This window comes from Ranitomeya variabilis, chromosome 5 (genome assembly GCF_051348905.1).
Source record: "Ranitomeya variabilis isolate aRanVar5 chromosome 5, aRanVar5.hap1, whole genome shotgun sequence".
NCBI classification, from domain to species: domain Eukaryota; kingdom Metazoa; phylum Chordata; class Amphibia; order Anura; family Dendrobatidae; genus Ranitomeya; species Ranitomeya variabilis.
This window is the reverse complement of record NC_135236.1, coordinates 337887522-337910913: the sequence shown is the minus strand read 5'-3', so window position 1 is coordinate 337910913 and position 23392 is coordinate 337887522. Positions and strand designations below refer to the sequence as shown.

Sequence of the window (23392 nt, the reverse complement as noted above, 5' to 3'; positions counted from 1 at the left end):
TAGAATTTGTATTATGGCAAGAAAAAAGCAGCTAAGTAAAGAAAAACGAGTGGCCATCATTACTGTAAGAAATGAAGGTCAGTCAGTCCAAAAAATTGGGAAAACTTTGAAAGTGTCCCCAAGTGCAGTGGCAAAAACCATCAAGCGCTACAAAGAAACTGGTTCACATGATGACCGCCCCAGGAAAGGAAGACCAAGAGTCACCTCTGCTTCTGAGGATAAGTTTATCCAAGTCACCAGCCTCAGAAATCGTAGGTTAACAGCAGCTCAGATTAGAGACCAGGTCAATGCCACACAGAGTTCTAGCAGCAGACACATCTCTACAACAACTGTTAAGAGGAGACTTTGTGCAGCAGGCCTTCATGGTAAAATAGCTGCTAGGAAATCACTGACTTGTTTGGGCTAAAGAACACAAGGAATGGACATTAGACCAGTGGAAATCTGTGCTATGGTCTGATGAGTCCAAATTTTAGATCTCTGGTTCCAACCACCGTGTCTTTGTGCGACGCAGAAAAGGTGAACGGATGGACTCTCCATGCCTGGTTCCCACCGTGAAGCATGGAGGAGGAGGTGTGATGGTGTGGGGGTGCTTTGCTGGTGACACTGTTGGGGATTTATTCAAAATTGAAGGCATACTGAATGAGCATGACTACCACAGCATCTTGCAGTGGCATGCTATGCCATCCGGTTTGCATTTAGTTGGACCATCATTTATTTTTCAGTAAACAGTAAAAGAAGTCTCGGACTCAACTTAAGTATAGATATTTTGCCGATTTATTAGTACTTCAGTACTAATAAATCGGCAAAATATCTATACTTACGTTGAGTGCGAGACTTCTTTTACTGTTTACTGAAGGATTTGGGTAAATAGTCTCTGCACCAGATGATAGCAGTGCACACGGTGTTTTCCTATACATCATTTATTTTTCAACAGGACAATGACCCCAAACACACCTCCAGGTTGTGTAAGGGCTATTTGACCAAGACGGAGAGTGATGGGGTGCTATGCCAGATGACCTGGCCTCCACAGTCACCAGACCTGAACCCAATCGAGATGGTTTGGGGTGAGCTGGACCGCAGAGTGAAGGCAAAAGGGCCAACAAGTGCTAAGCATCTCTGGGAACTCCTTCAAGATTGTTGGAAGACCATTCCCGGTGACTACCTCTTGAAGCTCATCAAGAGAATGCCAAGAGTGTGCAAAGCAGTCACCAAAGCAAAAGGTGGCTACTTTGAAGAACCTAGAATATAAGACATAATTTCAGTTGTTTCACACTTTTTTGTTAAGTATATAATTCCACTTGTGTTAATTCATAGTTTTGATGCCTTCAGTGTGAATGTACAATTTTCATAGTCATGAAAATACAGAAAAATCTTTAAATGAGAAGGTGTGTCCAAACTTTTGGTCTGTACTGTAGATGTACCTTACTTAGTCTACTCACAGTTTCCAAGTATCAATGAAGATGGACATTAGGTTGAAAAAGGAAAATTGTTACAAGATCATTAAACATTTTCACAATAGTTGCAATTTTCCAGATGTCCGATCCTTTCCTATCATTCTATGGTCTCATTGCACCACATAATTACAGCTATCGAGGTATACCACCATCAAATTCCCATAGACAAACACATTTTGGATGAATTGGGAAATCAACTACGAATCATGCAACATAAAGTGAATGTAAATTACTCCACTTATTTTATAAATCTAATCGAAGATATTTAGAAAGAAAGCAGAGGCAGCTGTAACTGCTAAGCTTGTATAGCAGCAAAATGTGAGCCTATTAAAACATAACTTTTATTCATTTTATTAAAAATACAAATATTTAACTCTTGTAGGGATAAAAAGCCACCTATATACCAGCTGACTGTTAGCACACAAAAGACAAAAAACGCATAAATACATACAACAGGAATAGATGTGACTGTATTGTGAGACTAACCACTGTCAACTTTATGGTTTTTTGTTACATCTATTCCTATTATATGAATATGTGTGTTTTTTGTCTTGTGTGTGATTACAAGTAGTCAGCTGGTATATAGGGTTAAATATTTGTATTTTTAATATATTTGAATAAAAATTATGTTTTTTAGACGCAAGTTTAATGCATAGAAATATGCATGACAACTTTTTAAAGCATGAAATAGCCTGCACAAACATTAATACAGGAGTTATGACAGGTAGCGGCGGAACCATTTGGTCCCCCTGCTTACGGGCTTTATAGCGGCATGCTGTTATGTGTGGGAAGCCACTGTCCCTACTTTTAGAATAAGCAGCCACCTAGGCATCATATTATTCAGTTATTACATAAGAAGGTAGAACATCTATCACAGAATGGACTTACCGATCACGCCTCATCACTCACCTATCTTGTTTCCGGTAGAAATACAGCCATAGGGTAACAGGCAAAGGTCTAATGATTCACCTTCCCAAATAGACTCCATAATCCGTAGTATCTGAAGAAAATGAACAGTACAGATAATTAATGTTCTTTCCCCTATTACAAGGGTTTTCCAATTTAAATATTTTTCTTCATCAAAACAATGCACCATTAATGTTTGGTGAGTTTCTAATCTCTGGGACACCAAAGATCACAAGCTGTTAAGGGGAAAGCATAAAAACAAACAAACAAGCAGAACTGCTTACACAAATGGACATACAAAAGCTGACATTTAGGGTATGTGCACACGTTGCGGATTTCTTGCAGAAAATTCCTGAAGAAAACCGGAAATTTTCTGCAAGAAATCCGCATTTTTTTTTTTGCGTTTTTTTTGCGTTTTTTTCGCGTTTTTTTAGCATTCTGCAAGCGTAATTAGCTTGCAGAATGCTAAAGTTTTCCCTGCGATCTGTAGCATCGCTTGGAAAACTGACTGACAGGTTGGTCACACTTGTCAAACATAGCGTTTGACAAGTGTGACCAACTTTTTACTATAGATGCTGCCTATGCAGCATCTATAGTAAAAGATAGAATGTTTAAAAATAATAAAAAAAATAAAAAAATGCTTATACTCACCCAGACATCTCACCGGCGTCCGTTCCGTATAGCTGGTCTGTGCGCACAGGACCTCCCGTGACGTCACGGTCACGTGAGCGGTCACATGACCGCTCACGACCAATCACAGGACAGTGACGTCATTCGGCGAGGTCCTTCAGCGCACACCAGGTACAGAAACCGAACGGCAGCGTGCGAGGAGGCGGCAAGACATCGAGGGTGAGTATAGGACTGTTTATTATTTTATTTCTTATTTTTTGACCACTTATATGGTGCCCAGTGCGTGGAGGAGAGTCTCCTCTCCTCCACCCTGGGTACCAACCGCATATAATCTGCTTACTTCCCGCATGGTGTGCACAGCCCCGTGCGGGAAGTAAGCAGATCAATGGACCCCTAGGTGTGCGGAATCCCTGCAATTCCGCATTTTTAATGAACATGTTGCTTTTTTTTCCGCTATGCGATTTTTTCGCGGAAAAAATCGCAACATTTGCACCAAAAATGCGGAATACCCTGTAAATAATAGGAGGCTTATGTAAGCGTTTTTTTTCGCGTTTTTATCACGTTTTTATAGCGAAAAAACGCGAAAAAAACGCTAACAATCCTGAACGTGTGCACATGGCCTTACAGCACTTTTTCAGTAAACCTGCTTGTGGAGTGGTTAAAGGGAATCTGTCAGTAGGATCAGCCCTTCCAAGCCATCTATATAGGCATGTAGGTCATAAGAAGCTGAATAAAGTGACACCTTGATATCTGCAATCTGATGTTTCATTCCAGAGATATACATGTTTTTCTTACATGAAAATGAGCTGTTCTGGACTATGGGCCGGACACTGATCTACATGAGAATCTGCCTCCAGAGCTTATTGTAAATGAAAGGAACAATTTCCAGTGTTTGACATGTGCCTAAGGCTAGGTTCACATTGCGTTAGGGCAATCCGTTTAGCGCTAGCGGATTGCGCTAACGCAATGTATTTGTAGGGGTCGCGTTAACGTCCCCGCTCTCGCAGATACCCGATCTGCGAGAGCGGGGAATGGACCTCGGGGCGCCGCGGACGCTGCAAGCAGCGTCCGAGGCGTGCCACAAAAGAACAGCACATCGCTAGCGCGAGCCGAAAAAGGCAAGCGCTAGCGATGCGCTTCAGGCAGAACACAACAAGAAAAACAAAAAGCCAGCTCACCAGGCAACCTCAGCAGGTGCACGGAACTTCCACGTTGATGTGCGTGGTGTTGAACAGACAAAGGAAGAAAGGATTCGTTCCAGCTCCAAAATATAAAATTCCAATTCTTTATTAATCCATATTAAAAACACAGGCTGAATAACTCTTCATGGCACGGTAGGAAACGAGCTACGCGTTTCGATCTTAGCAGATCTTTGTCAAAGCTACACATAAATGAACATTTGACTTCATATAGCTACCATCAGCCAATGACCAACTGACCCAAAATCACATGACAGAGAAAGGTCCTGCTGATGTAAAAAATATATATGTACACACATAAAAGCAAAAATCAAGACATTATTACATTTATACAATTATTCAAATATGAACATAATTAAAATAAGCTTTATCTTCAAATATTCATGACACAAAAAATCCTAATAATGATACATCAACTCATTGCGTTTATTAAGCAGCGAGTGTTCAGGTGATAAATCCAGAACGCCTCCCGCATTAGAAGACAGCATCTGAGATCACCTCCTCGCAAGGATTTATTAACTCGTTCAATACCATATGCACGAAAACCATCTGTGCTACCAGCATGTTGAACATTAAAGTGTCTGGATGCTGCCGACATAGAACGACCTAAATCACCCGACCTCCCTATATCCCGCAAATGCTCCGTGACGTACTCTTAATTTACGAGAGGTACAGCCTACGTAAGATAGATTGCATATAGTACAATCTATCTTATAAACTACAAAGGCTGTATTGCAATTGATATATTGCTTTATGTTGAAACACTGAGAAGCCGTAGAACCTTTGTATGTCTTGGTAACTAGTGCATGAGCACATGTTATACATCTGATACCACCACATTTGTAGAAACCCGTATAATTTAACCAGGTTCTACTACTATTTCTATGGGTACGGAACATACTTGGTGAAACCCTATTGCCGATAGTCAAAGCTTTCCTAGATATTAAATTAATTCCTGTGCTCAAAATTGTGGCCAGACTAGCATCTTCATAGAGAATTGGTAGAAATTTATTAACTATGTTTTTTATCTTGTAAAGAAGTACACCAGCGCTGTATACCCAAAATCACTGAGCCGCAGGAACCAAGACAGAAAGGGGCTTGGACTGTCAGATAGTGAAAGCAATGAACATAAAAAACAACTGGGTCCGCGCTACAAATATTTGGGCCGCCGATGTATCTGCCATACCTGATTTCATTAGTTATCTTAATTCAAATGAATATAATTTACGGTTTACGTATAGATGTGAACAAAAACAAATTGATTTTTTAGATTTGAATTTAACGGGTAATGATGGCCAAATTATTGAGACGAGGACTCACCATAAATCTCTTAGTGGTAATACCATACTACATGCTGAAAGTAGCCATCCGGTACACACCATTCAATCTATCCCCGTTGGGGAATTCGTTAGAATCAAACGTAATTGCAGCAATGCAAATATTTTGAAAAATGAAATTGATGTAGCTTCGGGTAAATTGAGACGTCGTAATTATCCACCTTGGATGCTTGATAGAGCTCAAAAAATAGTTGCTTCAAAGGAACGTGAGAATTTAATTGTACCTAAAAATTTGACTTCTTCGGCACCTATGCTTGTCGATAGGAACAGCAAACCATATGTTTGTTTTCAGTTCAGCTCACAGTTTAATAAGATAAAAAACATAGTTAATAAATTTCTACCAATTCTCTATGAAGATGCTAGTCTGGCCACAATTTTGAGCACAGGAATTAATGTAATATCTAGGAAAGCTTTGACTATCGGCAATAGGGTTTCACCAAGTATGTTCCGTACCCATATAAATAGTAGTAGAACCTGGTTAAATTATACGGGTTTCTACAAATGTGGTGGTAACAGATGTATAACATGTGCTCATGCACTAGTTACCAAGACATACAAAGATTCTATGGCTTCTCAGTGTTTCAACATAAAGCAATATATCAATTGCAATACAGCCTTTGTAGTTTATAAGATAGATTGTACTATATGCAATCTATCTTACGTAGGCTGTACCTCTCGTAAATTAAGAGTACGAATCACGGAGCATTTGCGGGATATAGGGAGGTCGGGTGATTTAGGTCGTTCTATGTCGGCAGCATCCAGACACTTTAATGTTCAACATGCTGGTAGCACAGATGGTTTTCGTGCATATGGTATTGAACGAGTTAATAAATCCTTGCGAGGAGGTGATCTCAGATGCTGTCTTCTAATGCGGGAGGCGTTCTGGATTTATCACCTGAACACTCGCTCCCCTGCAGGGCTTAATAAACGCAATGAGTTGATGTATCATTATTAGGATTTTTTGTGTCATGAATATTTGAAGATAAAGCTTATTTTAATTATGTTCATATTTGAATAATTGTATAAATGTAATAATGTCTTGATTTTTGCTTTTATGTGTGTACATATATATTTTTTACATCAGCAGGACCTTTCTCTGTCATGTGATTTTGGGTCAGTTGGTCATTGGCTGATGGTAGCTATATGAAGTCAAATGTTCATTTATGTGTAGCTTTGACAAAGATCTGCTAAGATCGAAACGCGTAGCTCGTTTCCTACCGTGCCATGAAGAGTTATTCAGCCTGTGTTTTTAATATGGATTAATAAAGAATTGGAATTTTATATTTTGGAGCCGGAACGAATCCTTTCTTCCTTTGTCGCTTCAGGCAGAAACAACATTGCTGTCAATGGGTGCGCTAACGGACCCGTTGCACGGCGTTAATTGCGACATTTTCGCCGTGCAACGTAGTGATCACCCACTAACGAAATGTGAACCTAGCCTAACGCATAACAGTAGAACTGAACTTTTTCTCCTTTCAAAACACATTTGCTGCAACTCTCACAGCTCTACTGTATTGCAACAATATTGTAAGCCTTTCTGCCTGTGAGATGGAAGCTGAAGCCTGGAGAGGAACCTGTAGATGTGTCAGGTATAATCACACACAGGTCTGTAGTGAGATCAGGAGAGCAGAGTGCTCATTACACATCACACTGGTAACACCTCTTTTCATTTACAATAAGCTCTGGAGGCAGATTTTCATGCAGATCTGCTGAGAATCTCTCCTGGTGGCTGTATAATCTGCTTCAAACACTGGTGTCAACTACGTTAAGCCATATTAAGGACACCAAAGATTTACTAACCATCTCGGATAAATTGCAATGGGGTCCTACTCACAATTGGGTTACCACCAGTGATGTGGCAGTCCTTTATTCCAGCATTCCTCATAAACAGACTCTGGAAGCTGTGACATACCATCTATACAAGTATAGTGTCCATTCAGCATCAACTATTGACTTTACCTTACATGTTGTTTCTTTTTTGTTTACCAATACCAATTTCTCATTCAACAATGTTTTTTTCTTACAGATACTAGGATGTCCAATGGGAGTCATCTTTTCACCTTCACAGGCCAATTTATATATGACCTTTTGGGAGAAGACAGTGTGTGAGGCAGTGACAGGTGTTATATGCCAGGGTCGCTATGTGTCCCCCAGGATGTGCAAAGAAGCATATGGAGGCCGTGGGAGTTAATTGCAGTCACAGGCATAGCTGTGATTGCAATGCAAAATAAAAGTGAGTATTGGTCTTGGGCATGCTATGTGTCCAGGGTAGATATCAGAAAACCTGTTCTGGGCTTTTATTTTTCAAATGGACTACAGGATGGCAGTGGGGCAGTCCATTTCCTTCCAGGCCCCGGGTTTTCCATGTGGCCAAAGGCCACAGGTTCTTTTGTAAAAACCTTTGCAGCAGATGGTTGGGTGTGTCCATGTTGGAGTTTGCAGCAAGCAGGGCAGTCAGCTCTGCAAAAGCTCAGCCTGTGTGAGGGAACTCAGAGCCAAGCAGAACGAACTCCTGGCACCCCGCTGTGTGATATGGTGCTGCAGTCGCCCTTGGCAACCGGACGCATTTATGGACTGTCTTGTTTCCCAGGTGCGATCCAGAGGATACTGTTGTGTTTTGTTTGTAAGTTTGGACATTAAAACTACGTTTTACTTTGAACTTTCCTGGGTCACTGCCTCATCACTGCATAGTGTGGACACCGCTGGACCACAAGTGATATATCTACCAACCAATCCATTTAATTCCAACATTATATGGTATAGTAAATACATCAATGACCTCCTATTCATCTGGTCTAACCGCAGTATATCCGATTGCTCAGATTTGTCTCCTTTTTTTGAACAACGACACGTTAAATTTGTGGTCTACGGTGGCTTTCTCGGGTATACATACGTGATTTCTTGATATCTATCTTACAGGCAATTCTATTACAAATGGAATCCATACGAGATTATATAGAAAAACCTACAGGTCGCAACTCAGTTTTACATGCTACCAGCTGCCATCCGCAGCATGTGTTTAGAAACTTACCGGTGGGTGAGTACGTCAGCGCTCGATGTGCCTGCTCCGATTATTTCTCCTTTGAACTGGAATGTGCTAACATCAACAAAAGACTCTCACTTTGGGAATACAAACTACTTTAACTCGGGGTCAAAATATAGCAGCTTCTAAATCATGGCATGATCTCATTAATAATACATTCTTGCGACTATGCAACAAATCAGATACCGTTACGTTTGTAACTTCCTTTAGCACTGATTATCAGGCTATTACTTATATTTTCAATAAGAACTTGCCAATTCTGTTTCAAGTTGACAAACTGGCCAATATATTGATGCATGAGTAAGACATTCTGCACGCCAGGTCAGATCAATTGAAGACATGCTCTCCCTCAGCCTAGTTTGTGAAACGGTTCGCGCTCATAATTCTTGGCTGTCTATCACCGGTAATTTTAAATGCGGCCTATCCAAATGTAATCTATACAGATATATGTCTAGATTATCAACCATAATATCTTACAATTTTCCGACACAACACCAAATAAATACATGACCTTCATAAACTATAACAACCCATATTGTTTACTTGAATTTAAAACATAACAATAATAATAATAAATATTTTATTTATATAGCGCCAACATATTCCGCAGCGCTTTACAAATTATAGAGGGGATTTGTACAGACAATAGACATTACAGCATAACAAAAATCAGATCAAAATAGATACCAAGAGAAATAAGGGCCCTGCTCGCAAGCTTACAAACTATGAGGGAAAAGGGGAGACGTGAGAGGTGGATGGTAACAATTGCTTTCGTTGCTCGGACCAGCCATAGTGTAAGGCTCGGGTGTTCATGTAAAGCTGCATGAACCAGTTAACAGCCTAAGTATGTAACAGTACAGACACAGAGGGCTATTAACTGCATAACGTGAATGAGAACATGATGCGAGGAACTTGATTATGGTTTAAGTTTTTTGAATGGGCCACACAGGGTTAGTTAGGTTAATGCGTTGAGGCGGTAGGCCAGTCTGAACAAATGCGTTTTTAGCGCATGCTAAAAACTGTGGGGATTGGGGATTAATCATATTAACCTGGGTAGTGCATTCCAAAGAATTGGCGAAGCACGTGAAAAGTCTTGGAGACGGGAGTGGGTGGTTCTGATTATTGAGGATGCTAACCTCAGGTCATTAGCAGAATGGAGGGCATGAGAAGGGTGGTAGACTGAGACCAGGGAGGAGATGTAGGATGATGCTGAGCCATGGAGTGCTTTGTGGATGAGGGTAATAGTTTTGTACTGGATTCTGGAGTGGATGGGTAACCAGTGTAATCACTGGCACAGGGTAGAGGCATCGGTATAACGTTTGGCGAGGAATATAATCCTGGCAGCAGCATTCAGGACAAATTGGAGGGGGGAGAGTTTGGTAAGAGGGAGGCCGATTAAGAGAGGTTTACAATAGTCCAGACGAGAATGAATGAGTGAAACAGTGAGAGTTTTTGCAGAGTCGAAAGTAAGAAAAGGGCGAATTCTAGAAATGTTTTTGAGATGCAGATAAGAAGAGAGAGCCAGTGATCGGATGTGGGGGTGAATGAAAGCTCAGAATCAAGTATGACCCCAAGGCAGTGGGCATGTTGCTTGGGAGTAATGGTGGAACCACACACGGAGATGGCAATGTCAGGCAAAGGTAGGTTAGTAGAGGGAGAGAACACGAGGAGTTCAGTTTTTGACAGGTTCAGTTTCAGATAGAGGGAAGACATGATGTTAGAGACAGCGGTAAGACAATCACTGGTGTTTTCTAAAAAGGCAGGCGTGATATCAGGAGAAGAAGTGTATACTTGGGTGTCATCAGCATAGAGATGGTACTGGAAACCAAATCTACTGATTGTTTGTCCAATAGGGGTGGTATACAAAGAGGAGGGGGCCTAGGACTGATCCTTGAGGAACCTTAACAGTAAGGAGAAGGGGAGAGGAGGAGGAACCAGCAAAAGATACAGTGAAGGAGTGGGCAGAGAGATAGGAGGAGAACCAGTAGAGAGGAGCGGAGTATAGTGAGGAGGAGCTGATGATCCACAGTATCGAATGCTGCAGAGAGATCCGACAGAACTAGCATGAAGTAGTGACCATTAGATTTTGCTGTTAGTAGGTCATTAGAGACTTTAGTGAGGGAAGCTTCAGTAGAGTGTAAAGAGCGGAAACCAGATTGAAGAGGGTCAAGAAGATAGATATCTGAGAGATAGCGGATGAGACAGGAGTGGACCAGGCGTTTGAGGAGTTTAGAGATGAAGGGAAGATTAGAGACCGGTCTATAATTAGCGGCACAGTTTTGATTGAGGGATGGGTTTTTAAGTAATGGATGTATGATGGCATGCTTAAATGAGGAGGGAAAGTCACCGGAAGAGAGAGAGAGGTTGAATATTTTTGCTAGGTGAGAGGTGACAGCAGGGGAAAGGGACTGGAAGAGATGTGACGGAATGGGGTCACTTGTGCAAGTGGTCGGGCGAGAAGATGCAAGGAGCCTGATTACTTCTTCTGTAACTTGTCAAAACATGTGCTAAACTTATAGACGCCGCTCCATTACTAACCTTTGGGCTTGATGTCACCTGAGAATACAAAGGTGACATCAATCCCCTAACTACCACCCCTCTTGCCACCGAACCAGGGCAAGAACCAATAGCGAGGCTAAGTGCCAAAATTGGAGCATCTTATGGATGAGCCTTTTCTGGGATGGCTGAGAGCTGATGTTTTCAGTCCTGGAGGGAGCCAATATCCATGGCCCCATCCTAGGCTATTAATATCATCCTGCAGCTGTCTGCCTAGCCTTTGCTGGTAATTAATTGTAAGAGGACCTTATGTCATTTTTTTTTCGGCGGGTCCCCCATTTTAATAACCAGTAAAGGCTAAGTATATAGATGTGAGCTGATATTAATAGCCTGGAAGCTGCATGGGTATTACCCCCATCCCTGGCTATAAACATCTGCCCCCAGAGGTCCGCTTTCCGTCTGCTAGTTAATAAAATGTCGGGGGATACCATGCCATTTTTTCAGAAAATAATTTAGTATGTAAAAAAATACATGTACAGTAAGCTAAACAACCACTGTACTAATTATATATGTCACTGACATATTTATATCTATTTTGTTGGGTCACGCTGTGATTTTACTGTGTACGGCAGATGAATTGCCAGGTTTTTAAAGGACATGGGGATCGCACTCCTGCGCAAACAGTGAAAATCCCCCCACAAGTGACACCATTTTGGAAACTAGGCCCCTCTGGGAACTTATCTAGATATGTGGTGAGCACATTGAACCCTCAGAGGCTTCACAGACATTTATAACGTTGAGCCGTAAAAATAAACTAAATCAAATTTGCCCCACAAATATGTTTTTAGCACACAATTTTGCATTTTCATAAGGGTAACAGGAGAAATTGCACCATACAATTTGTTGTGCAGTTTCTCCTGAGTATGCCAATACTCAAGATGAGGGAGAAAACTACTGTTTGGGCACACAGCATAGCTCGGAAAGGAAGGAGCATCATTTGACTATTTGAATGCAATATTTCCTGGAATCATTAGCGGATGTCATGTCCCATTTGGAGAGCCCCTGATGTGCCTAAACAGTGAAAACCCCCCACAAGTGACTCCATTTTGGAAAGTAGACCCCTCAAGGGATGTATTTAGATGTGTGGTGAGCATCTTAAATATCCAGGTGCTTCACAGAATTTTATAACGTTGAGCCGTGAAAATAATAAAATCACATTTTCCTCACAAAAATTATATTTTAGACCGAAATTTTGCATTTTCATAAGGGTAACAGGAGAAACTGCACCAAATAATTTGTAGTGCAATTTCTTCGGAGTACGCCAATACACCATATGTGGGGGAATACTACGTTTGAGGCACACTGCAAAGTTCAAAACAGAAGAGGAGCCATACTGGAGTTCAGATTTTGCTGAAAAGGTTTGAGGGTGCAATGTTACATTGGCAAAGCCCCTGAGGTGCCAGACCAACAGAAACCCCCTATATGTGAGCTCATTTTACAAACTACACTTAAATGAATTCATCTAGGGGTGCAGTGATCATACTGACACCTCATGTGCCTCACAGAATTTTACACCACGGAGCGGTGAAGAAAGAATAAATTACATTTTACTACTAAAATGTTGTTTAAACCTCAAGATTTTAATTTTTCTAAGGGCTAATAGGAAATTATTTTACAACAAACTGAGGTCCATTTTTCCTGAGTGCGCCATACCCTACATGTAAATCGTGAAATATTTTTCAGGCACAGTACAAAGATCAGAAGTCAAGGAGCGCCAGATTTTACTGTTATGGTTTGCAGGTCTCATGAGCCCATGAGGTGCCAGAACAGGAGAACCCCCCATAAGTGACCCCATTTTACAAACTACACCTCTCAATGAATTAATCTAGGAGTGCAGTGATCATATTGACACCACAGGTGTGTCACATAATTTTATACCATTGGGCAGTGAAGAAAAAATAACTACAGTTTTACCACCAAAATTTTGTTTTAGCCCCAGATTTTACATTTTCACATAAGATGTGGGTAAAAATGGCACCAAAATGTGTCCCACAATTTCTAATGAATGTGGCAATACCCAATATGTGGCTGTACAGTACTACTTAGCCATACAGAGAGACTCGGGAGGAACAGAGCGCTATTTGCCTCCTGGAGTGCAGATTTTCCTAGCCCCTCATTGCTAGAAGACCAGAATCCCCCCTCAAGTAACAATTTTGGAAACTATACTCCTACGGGAATTTATGTACACGTGTAGTGTTGATTTTGACTCCATGGGTATTTTCCAGAAACAAGCAACAATGAATGTTGCTGAGTGAAAATTGCAAAATGCCGTTGTAGTGACCAGTACACTGTAGTGACCAGTACACTGTAGTGACCAGTACGTTGCAGTCATCAGCACGTTATGCCCAGCCCGTGCTTCTGGAGACACGCACCTGTAAATTAGGCGGGCTCTCATCACTACAGAAATGATAAACATGTGGGTGCTAAATGTGGTTTAGATACACTGTGGGGCTTAGAAGGGAGGGGGACATTTGGATTTGGGAGCGCAGAATTTGCTGAATTTCTTTTGAAGGGTGAGGAGCCATTTTGCTTTTCCAGAGACTTTGTGCCACCAGTAATGTGGAAGCCCCCTATAGTTCCATTAACAGATCACAGACCTGAGTGGGGACTTGCTGGTTTTTGTAGATTGAGTTGAGGCTTTTATTGGGAACATTTTACATAATGTTTGGGATCACATTTATCCGGTGCGCTACGCTGACCACTTACTTTGAGGTTTCCATCTAAATCTCTGAGTGACGTGATTCAGATGACACCCGCGATGGATCCATTCACTATAATGAGGCAGCAGAGTTACTCTGGACTCCGTCTGGCCTCTATTCAGCGGTGTCCTTCTTTTCAGAAGTGCACAAAACTGTGGCAGACAGCACTTTTATGCAATCCTAAAAAGACGGATACCGCCAGATCACAGGTCAGACAGCGTCCACAGTGCCTCCATCTGCCTCATTATAAGGAATCTTCCGCCAGAGGTTCCGTCTGAATCGCTTATTTCAGAGATTTACATGGAAATCCAGGTGTAAGAACTCAGCGCAGGATAAATGTGCGCCAAGCTTTACTGCGATTTTTGGGAGGCAGAATGAAAAAAATCAACAGCAGGTCATGAATTGGTTTTATTTATTTTTTACGCCATTCCTCATGCAGTATAAGTGATTAGGCAAATTTATTCTCCTGGTCAGGGCGACTACATTAATACCAGATTTATATCGGGATTTTATGTTTGTCTGCTGTCACACACTAAAAGACACTTTTTATTGCAAAGAATTGTTTTTGAATCACATTTTGAGAGCTATAATTTTTCATATTATGGCCCACAGAGTCATGTGAGGGCTTGTTTTTTGCAGGATGAGTTGTCGTTTTTATTCGTAGCATTTTCAGGCACATGACATTTTTGATAGTTTTCTATTCCGATTTTTGGGAGGCAGAATGAACAAAAATCAGCAATTCAGGATTTTTTTTTTTTGGGGGGGGGTTATGCCGTTCCATATGTGGTAAAAATGATAAGGAAGTTTTATCCTTCGGGTCAGTACGATTACAGCGATACCTCATTTATGTAGTTTCTTTACGTTTTGGCGCTTTTATACAATAAAAACTATTTTATAGAAAAAATAATTATTTTTGCATTGCTTTATTCTGAGAGCTATAACTTTTTTTATTTTTCCACTGATGGAGCTGTATGGTGACTTGTTTTTTTGCAGAAAAATATGACGTTTTCAGCAGTACCATATTTATTTATATCCGTTGTTTTCATCGCGTTTTACTCCACTTTTTGTTCTGTAGTATGATGATAAACCATTGTTTTTTGCCTTGTTTTTTTATTTACTTTTTTATGGCATTCACTAAAGGGTTTAACTAGTGGGACAGTTTTATAGGTTGGGTCGTTGCGGATGCAGTGATACCAAATATGTGTACTTTTATTGTTTTTTTCATACAAATATTTATTGATACAATATCTTTTCTTTTTTAATATTTGTAAAATTATTTAAAAATTATTATTATTTTTTAACTTTTTTACTTTGTCCCTAACTATGGGACAATCATTTTTTGCAGGCTGATCGCTTGTACAGACTGCAAAACTGTCAGCTCTGCACTGACACAGAAACTTGCTGATCATGCACTGCACATGATCAGCAAGTTTCCTAGCTATGGTATGGTATCGTCACCATGGCAACAACTGGGACCCCAAGCCACGCTGCGAGGTCTCCGATCCAAAAGTAGAGGGTCTGTCAGCCCTCTGCCGGCTCCCAGAATGCTGTGATAACTTTCGATTGCAGCATTATTGCTCACACACATGGCAATTGCCATGCAGTAATAATACATCCCCGGTCAGATAGGCCCAGGGCACATGAACGTATTATAAGGAAAATTGTCAGAAAGGGGTTAAAATCGGCTTGTACTTGCATGAAAATTGCTTGACAGTTGCAAGAGACTCATAGGACTTTTCTGGACCGAAATAGGACCAACGGTGATGGGTATGAGCCCTTATAGTCACACAGCTCTGTAGTGAGATCAGGAGAGCAGAGAACGACACTGGTAACTATTACACATCACACCGGTATCCATTACCCATCACACTGGTAACCATTACACATCATATTGGTAACCATTACACATCACACTGGTAACCACTACACATCACACTGGTAACTCCCCTTCATGTAAAACAACCTCTGGAGGCAGAGTTATCTTCTAGGCAGCGTCCTCCTCAGAGCCTAGAAAAGGTCATTAACAAAGTGTTAAAAGATGATTTCTCAGCAACAACGCATCTGATATGAGACACACAGGCATCACTCTTCTCAGCAGTCTATAATCTGTATGCCCATAGTAATAGTTTAGATTAGTCAAATGTGGTGACAGATTCCCTTTAAGAATAGAGAAAAGAGTACTCCGTGTCCAGTAATGTCACATGCAGTTTTTTTTATAGAAATATTCATTATCGTAGACGTGTCAGTAGTTATGAGCGAATATACTCGTTGCTCGAGATTTCTCGAGCATGCTCGGGTGTCCTCAGAGAATTTTTTAGTGCTCAGAGATTTAGTTTTCATCGCCGCAGCTGAATAATTTACATCTGATAGCCAGCATAGGTACATGTGGTGGTTGCCTGGTTGCTAGGGAATCCCCACATGTAATCAAGCTGGCTAACAGATGTAAATCATTCAGCTGAAGTGAGGAAAACTAAATCTCCGAGCACTAAAAAATACTTGGAGGACACCCGAGCGTGCTCGGGAAATCTCGAGTAACGAGTATATTCGCTCATCACTAAGTGATGTGAAATAAGCCTTGGTAATTCAAATGTTACCTGTAAAATGAGCATATCTTGCCGAAGGTCATCTCCATGCTTGAAAATGATTCCTATAGTCTCATTGGACAATGCAGTTGTGTCCGCACATTTAAATTCCAGCCACAGTGGCTTCTTCTTTGAGGCCATTACTTTACATTTTTCTACCTGTTGTAAAAAAAAAATATACGGTGTTTCATATTAACTTATTAATTATGTCTAATTTCTAATTAGCAAATCTGAAATATACTGTAGAGTTAGCCATATTAGAATATTATGTCTCCTAATCTTAGAAAGGAGGCGATGGATGTGCTGCCTATGAGGTCATCCACATCCTGCCCCTTGTCTATTGTGAGAAAGACAATGAGAAACTATCAGTGGCATCTCATCCACTCATCACCACATATAGGGAGTTGCTCTGTTTCTCCCTGGAGCACTTCCCAAAGGTCTCTGATTTCTTATCTGTGGAAATCTACAGTGGTACCTGGGGAAAAGGCTGTCAGATGGGGAATAAGTGCGGTACTGGGACTTCACACAGTATGAAAGCAGCATTCATCCTATTTCCTCACGGTGTTGGTAGATGATATCAATAGAATTGTTAGGGCTGGTGGAACGCACCAAATAATATTAAGGAAGATAAAAGGTGCGTTCGCAGCCTAGGGTCCACCGTGCAGAGATGACACCTGCTGCTCGGTAATGGCGTACAGTATATGGCGGTATAATGTGAACACACACAGGTTAGCTTCACCCGATATGTAAGGAGGTGAACCCTGTTGAGTCACAGGGCCGCAATATCGCAGAGTGAATACTAGTGTTTGGTCACAGGACTCTGCTCCAAGGACACGGGGTCCCTCTAGACCGACTAGCACTCTACGCTGCAACTGCGGTGCCAGGGGAAAAATAAATAGTGATTTAGCGCACTGAGTGCGTACAGCACCGCTCTGGCAGATGCCACTAACCACCCTAAGTAGGGCCTGCGCCCTAGTTGCAAACGCTGCTGAAATTACGCAGTATTTCGTACTTTTGTGCTGGATTGCACTATCTGTCGCTAGTCAGCTCCAAACACCCAACCATATACAAAACTAGGGAAAGGGATCATTAGGAGCTTTCACTAGATAACATACACACGCACAATATTAGGTTTATACTAGCCCATGGCCGAGCGGCCATGCGAACAGTTATACATGCAGCCTTCCGGGACCTTCCCAGTGCCGCTACAGGACCTGAGCATGTGACCTTCGGCCTCTAATGAGAGGTCGTCCCACGGGCATGCTCAGTAGACAAAAAGCAGGACAGTCTCTGGGGCGTCTGCTCGCCTCTGATCAATGCTGGTTACAATGGCTGAACCTGGGATGGCAGCTGTAACCAGCACAGTATCAGCTTGAGCCAAACGCTGGGACCGATGTCTCTGCTGAGCAGGCTTCTCTTTGGCTGGGGAAGAATAGGAGACCACAGAGGACATGGTTCGAGATTCCCCCTGTGCAGCGGCAGGAACTCGACACCTAACAAGAATAATAGGTAAATCTCCTCAAATTGTGTATAAATGTGTAGTATTATTTAAAGAAATATTTTCCTATACTAACCCTTTACCATAGAAGCCTGTGTTCACCTTTCTGACAGAGCCCAATTTTTACAATTGAACATGGGTCACATTATGAAACCTATAAATATGTTACACAACTATATATTTAATAAAATTCTAATTTTTGTTATTTAACAAATTATAGAGAATAAAATCAATAAAGAAAAACTCAACAATAATAAAATTGAGGTGAGGTGGGGTTGTAACATAATATACTGTATATTAAGATCATGGCCAGACCTGAACCCCGTTGAAACCTCTGGAATGTAACCAAGAGGATGATGGATAGTCACAAGCCATCAAACAAAGAAGAACTGCTTACATTTTTGTGCAAGAAGCAGTGTGAAAAACTGGTGAAAAGCATGCCAAGACGCATGAAAGCTATGATTAAAAATCATGGTTATTCCACAAAATATTGATTTCTGAACTCTTCCTGAGTTAAAACATTAGTATTGTTGTTTCTAAATGATTATGAACTTGTGTTCTTTAAATTATTTGAGGTCTGAAAGCACTGTTTTTTTTTTTAAATTTTGACCATTTTTCTTTTTCAGAAAAAATACAAAATGTATTGCTTGGAAATTCAGAGACGTTGTCAGAAGTTTATAGACTAAAAGAACAATTTACATTTTACTCAAAAATGTACCTATAAATAGAAAAATCTGACAAACTGAACATTTTGCAGCAGTCTCTTCATTTTTGTCAGAGCTGTATTTATATTTTTATATACATATATATATATATATATGAGATATGTGAACAAAATAGAATAAGTAAAATAGTGTATGCAGTATGAAAAGATATGTAAAACTTGAATATACAGATACAGTATATACAGAATGCGTACATGTATGAGAGGGAAGAAATGCAATTTAACTTTTGAAGGGCAAATTTGGGAGGAAAGATTTGTAGGCCCCATTAGCAGAGCCCCCCCCCGAAGTACCAAAACAGCAGAAAACCAACAAAGAGACCCTATTTAGGACTAAAAGCCTCGGTGAATTCATCTAGGGGTGTACATTTTCACCCCAAAAGTGTATCACTGATTTCTTTACCATTAAGCTTTCTGAAAAGTAAAAATTACATTTGTTGCATCAATAAGGAGATTTAGATAAATTTTTTAAATTTTTCAATAGCTAAAAAAATAAAATTCCCTGCAATTTATTACGCCATTTCTCCCAACTATGCTATTACCCTACACATGTTCATACACTTATGTTTGGGCACGCATCAGGTCCCAGAAGAGAAAAAGCGCTATTGGGCTTTTAGGGTGCAGATTTTCCTGGAGTGGTTTGTGGATACCTGGAGTGGTTTGTGGATACCATTTGTAGTGTCATTAATGTGCCAAAATAGCAAAAATATCCCAAAACTTACTCCAATTTGCAAATTACACTCAAGAAATTAACCTAGGAATGTAGTGAGTATTTTGCCTCCGTTGACATTTTTCAGAAAGTACACAGTGGATGTTTCATGGTGAAAATTGTAAATATGCCAATTTTGTGCTCAATACATAGTGCCCAGCTTGTGCTTCTAGAGCCATGTGCTCAATAAACTGTTAAATAGGTTATCCAGGACTTAAAAATTGATGACCTATCTGAATATGAGATCATTGAAGGTCCAAGACACCGATCAGCTGAAAACCTCTCTGGCAGCGGACAGAACTAAGTGGCAGAACACAGCAGCCCTATATACTGCAGTTCATTCATTTCAATCTGACATGAAGGCCATTACTCAGCAGCAGACACTACCCAATGGAGGGGACTGCTGCGTACTGCCTATACACTACTTAGGCTACTTTCACACTTCCGTCTTTTGTCTCACGTCGAAATCCGTCGATTTTCGAAAATGCAGGATCCTGCAAAAAAATAGACTTAGGCTACTGTTGTGAATTCGGTTTGTGGACTCCCCCGGTGGTCTGTTATGGTAGTGTCTCTTATGTGCCTTCCTCCATCTCTGATTACCTGTCGCCACCCTCTAGGGGAGTTTCCTATTTAAGGCTGCTTGGCTGTTAGTCATATGCCGGCCAACAATGTGCTGGTAGCATTCTGTTGCATTCACCTGCTTCAAGTCCCAGTTCAGCTAAGTTGAATTTTTGTTTCTTGTTTTGCTATTTTTGTCCAGCTATCTGCAATGTGACCTTTCAGTGCTGGAAGCTCTTGTGGACAGAAAATTACTACTCCAGTGGCATGAGTTGTCACTGGAGTTTAAAGTAGTTTCTGGATGGTGTTTTTGAATAGTGTTTTTAGGTTGACCGTGAAGTAACACTTTCCTGTCCTTCTGCTATCTAGTAAGCGGACCTCACTGTGCTAAATCTGCTGTTCATCCTACGTATGTCATTTCCTCTGAACTCACCGTCAATATCTGTGGGGGCCTACTATCATCTTTTGGGGTTCCTCACTGGAGGTAAGGCAGGCCTGTATATTCCTCTTATAGGGGTAGTTAGATCTCCGGCTGGCGCGTGGTGTCAAGGGCATCGTAGGTACATCCCCCGGCTACTGTAAGTGTTGGGTCAGGTTCAGGTCACGGTCGACCTTAGTTTCCATCACCCGAGAGCTAGTCCGTTTTGTATTTTTATTCCCCTGGTCATTGGGGTAACCATAACAGTTTGGCCGGACCGTAAAAAATCTATGTGTTAAAATATGCACTAAAGCAGGAAGGAGGAGAAAAGGTTTTTTTTTTTTTTTTTTTCTGTGTTTGAAAGTGCACCTTAGTTTGCTCATTTGTATTCCTTGCTTAAACTGCAGTCTTCAGCCTTTTTTTTTCTCCTCTCCTCTTAACCTCTGAATGCTTGGGTTACACCCATTTGAATCATGGATTCACAGAGTTTAGTTGCAGGTTTGAATAACCTTGCGACAAAAGTACAGAACCTACAAGATTTTGTTATACGTGCTCCAATGTCTGAACCTAAGATTCCTCTGCCTGAATACTTTACCGGAGACAGATCCCGGTTTTTGAGTTTCAGGGAAAATTGCAAATTGTTTTTGTCTCTGAGATCTCACTCTGCTGGTGATCATACTCAACAAGTTAAAATTGTTATCTCTCTACTGCGCGGCGACCCACAAAGTTGGGCATTTGCATTATCGCCAGGGGATCCTGCGTTGTTAAATGTAGATGCGTTTTTTCAGGCTTTGGGGTTGCTTTATGAAGAGCCTAATTTGGAGATTTTGGCTGAGAAAGCCTTGATAGCTCTTTCCCAAGGGCAAGATGAAGCTGAGATACACTGCCAGAAATTCCGTAAATGGTCGGTGCTTACTAAATGGAATGAGTGCGCTTTAGCAGCTAATTTCAGAGAAGGTCTCTCTGATGCCGTGAAGGATGTCATGGTGGGGTTCCCTGTGCCTACAGGTCTGAATGATGCCATGAAATTGGCTATCCAGATTGATCGGCGTTTGCGGGAGCGCAAATCTGTGCACCATATGGCGGGGTCTTCTGAGGAAGAATCTGTGCACCATATGGCGGTATCTTCTGAGCAAAAACCTGTGCACCATATGGCGGTGTCTTCTGAGCAAAGACCTGTGCACCATTTGGCGGTGACCTCTGAAAAGGCATTAGAGCATATGCAATGCGATCGTGTTTTGTCTAGAGGCGAACGTCAAAATTACAGGCGCAAAAATGGATTGTGCTTCTACTGTGGAGATCCAGCTCATGTTATATCAGCATGCTCTAAACGTATAAATAAGGTTGATAAAAAGGTTGATAAATCTTTTTCTACAGGTACCTTGCAGTCAAAATTTCTTTTGTCCGTGACATTGATTTGTACCTTATCATCTGTGACTGTGAATGCTTATGTGGATTCTGGCGCCGCTCTGAGTCTCATGGATTGGTCCTTTGCCAAGCGTTGTGGGTTTGATTTGGAGCCGTTGGAAGTTTCTATTCCCCTGAAGGGTATTGATTCTACACCTTTGGCTAGCAATAAACCACAATATTGGACACAAGTGACTATGCGTCTTACCCCAGACCATCAGGAGATTATTCGTTTCCTTGTATTATATAACCTACATGATGTCTTAGTGCTTGGATTACCATGGTTACAGATTCATAATCCCGTCTTGGACTGGAAATCTATGTCTGTGTTGAGCTGGGGATGTCGGGGTATTCATGGGGATGCACCTTTGGTTCCTATTTCTTCATCTACTCCCTCTGAGATCCCAGCATTTCTGTCAGATTTTTATGATGTCTTTCAAGAGCCTAAAGTTGATTCTCTCCCTCCCCACAGAGAGTGTGACTGCGCTATTGAATTGATCCCCGGTAGTAAGTTTCCTAAGGGTCGCTTGTTTAATTTGTCTGTGCCCGAACATACTGCTATGCGGGAGTATATCAGAGAATCCTTGGAAAAGGGTCATATTCGCCCCTCGTTGTCTCCACTAGGGGCAGGATTTTTCTTTGTAGGTAAAAAGGATGGTTCATTGAGACCTTGTATCGACTATCGACTTTTGAATAAGATTACAGTTAAATACCAGTACCCGTTACCTTTACTGACTGATCTGTTTGCTCGCATAAAGGGGGCTAAGTGGTTCACTAAGATTGATCTACGTGGTGCGTATAATTTGGTGCGGATTAAGCAGGGGGATGAGTGGAAGACCGCATTTAATACGCCTGAAGGCCATTTTGAGTATTTGGTAATGCCTTTCGGTCTCGCAAATGCCCCTTCCGTTTTTCAGTCCTTTATGCACGATATTTTCCGTGAATATCTGGATAAGTTTATGATTGTGTATTTGGATGATATTCTTGTTTTTTCGGAGGACTGGGAATCTCACGTTCAACAGGTCAGGAGAGTTTTTCAGGTTTTGCGAGCTAATTCTCTTTTTGTAAAGGGCTCAAAGTGTAGTTTTGGAGTTCAGAGAATTTCCTTTTTGGGATATATTTTTTCCCCTTCATCTATGGAGATGGACCCTGTCAAGGTCCAGGCTATTTGTGATTGGATGCAACCTACTTCTTTGAAGAGTCTGCAAAAGTTCTTGGGTTTTGCTAATTTCTATCGCCGATTTATAGCGGGTTTTTCTGCCATTGCTAAACCTTTGACTGATTTGACCAAAAAGGGTGCTGATGTTGCTAATTGGTCCTCTGCGGCTGTGGAGGCCTTTCAAGAGCTTAAGCGCCGCTTTTCTTCCGCTCCTGTGTTGCGCCAACCTGATGTGTCACTTCCGTTCCAGGTTGAGGTGGATGCTTCAGAGATCGGAGCAGGTGCAGTTTTGTCGCAGAAAGATCCTGACTGCTCAGTAATGAGACCATGTGCGTTTTTCTCCCGAAAGTTTTCGCCCGCTGAGCGAAATTATGATGTGGGAAATCGGGAACTTCTGGCCATGAAGTGGGCGTTTGAGGAGTGGCGTCATTGGCTTGAGGGTGCTAGACACCAGGTGGTGGTCCTCACTGACCACAAGAATCTAATTTATCTTGAGTCGGCCAGGCGTCTGAATCC

The 23392-nt window shown here is 41.3% G+C and overlaps 1 protein-coding gene across 7 annotated transcripts in view; it reads right to left on the bottom strand.

Annotated features, from left to right (window-relative positions):
- Positions 1-23392, bottom strand: part of PIK3CG (phosphatidylinositol-4,5-bisphosphate 3-kinase catalytic subunit gamma) — a 147856-nt gene that overhangs the window by 16230 nt on the left and 108234 nt on the right. For all 7 annotated transcript variants that reach the window (XM_077264771.1, XM_077264778.1, XM_077264775.1 and 4 more), the window contains 2 exons: positions 16419-16565; positions 2364-2454 (listed from right to left, as the gene is read on the bottom strand). In XM_077264771.1, coding sequence (XP_077120886.1) covers positions 2364-2454; positions 16419-16565 — 238 coding nt within the window. The remainder of the gene's footprint in view (positions 1-2363; positions 2455-16418; positions 16566-23392) is intronic.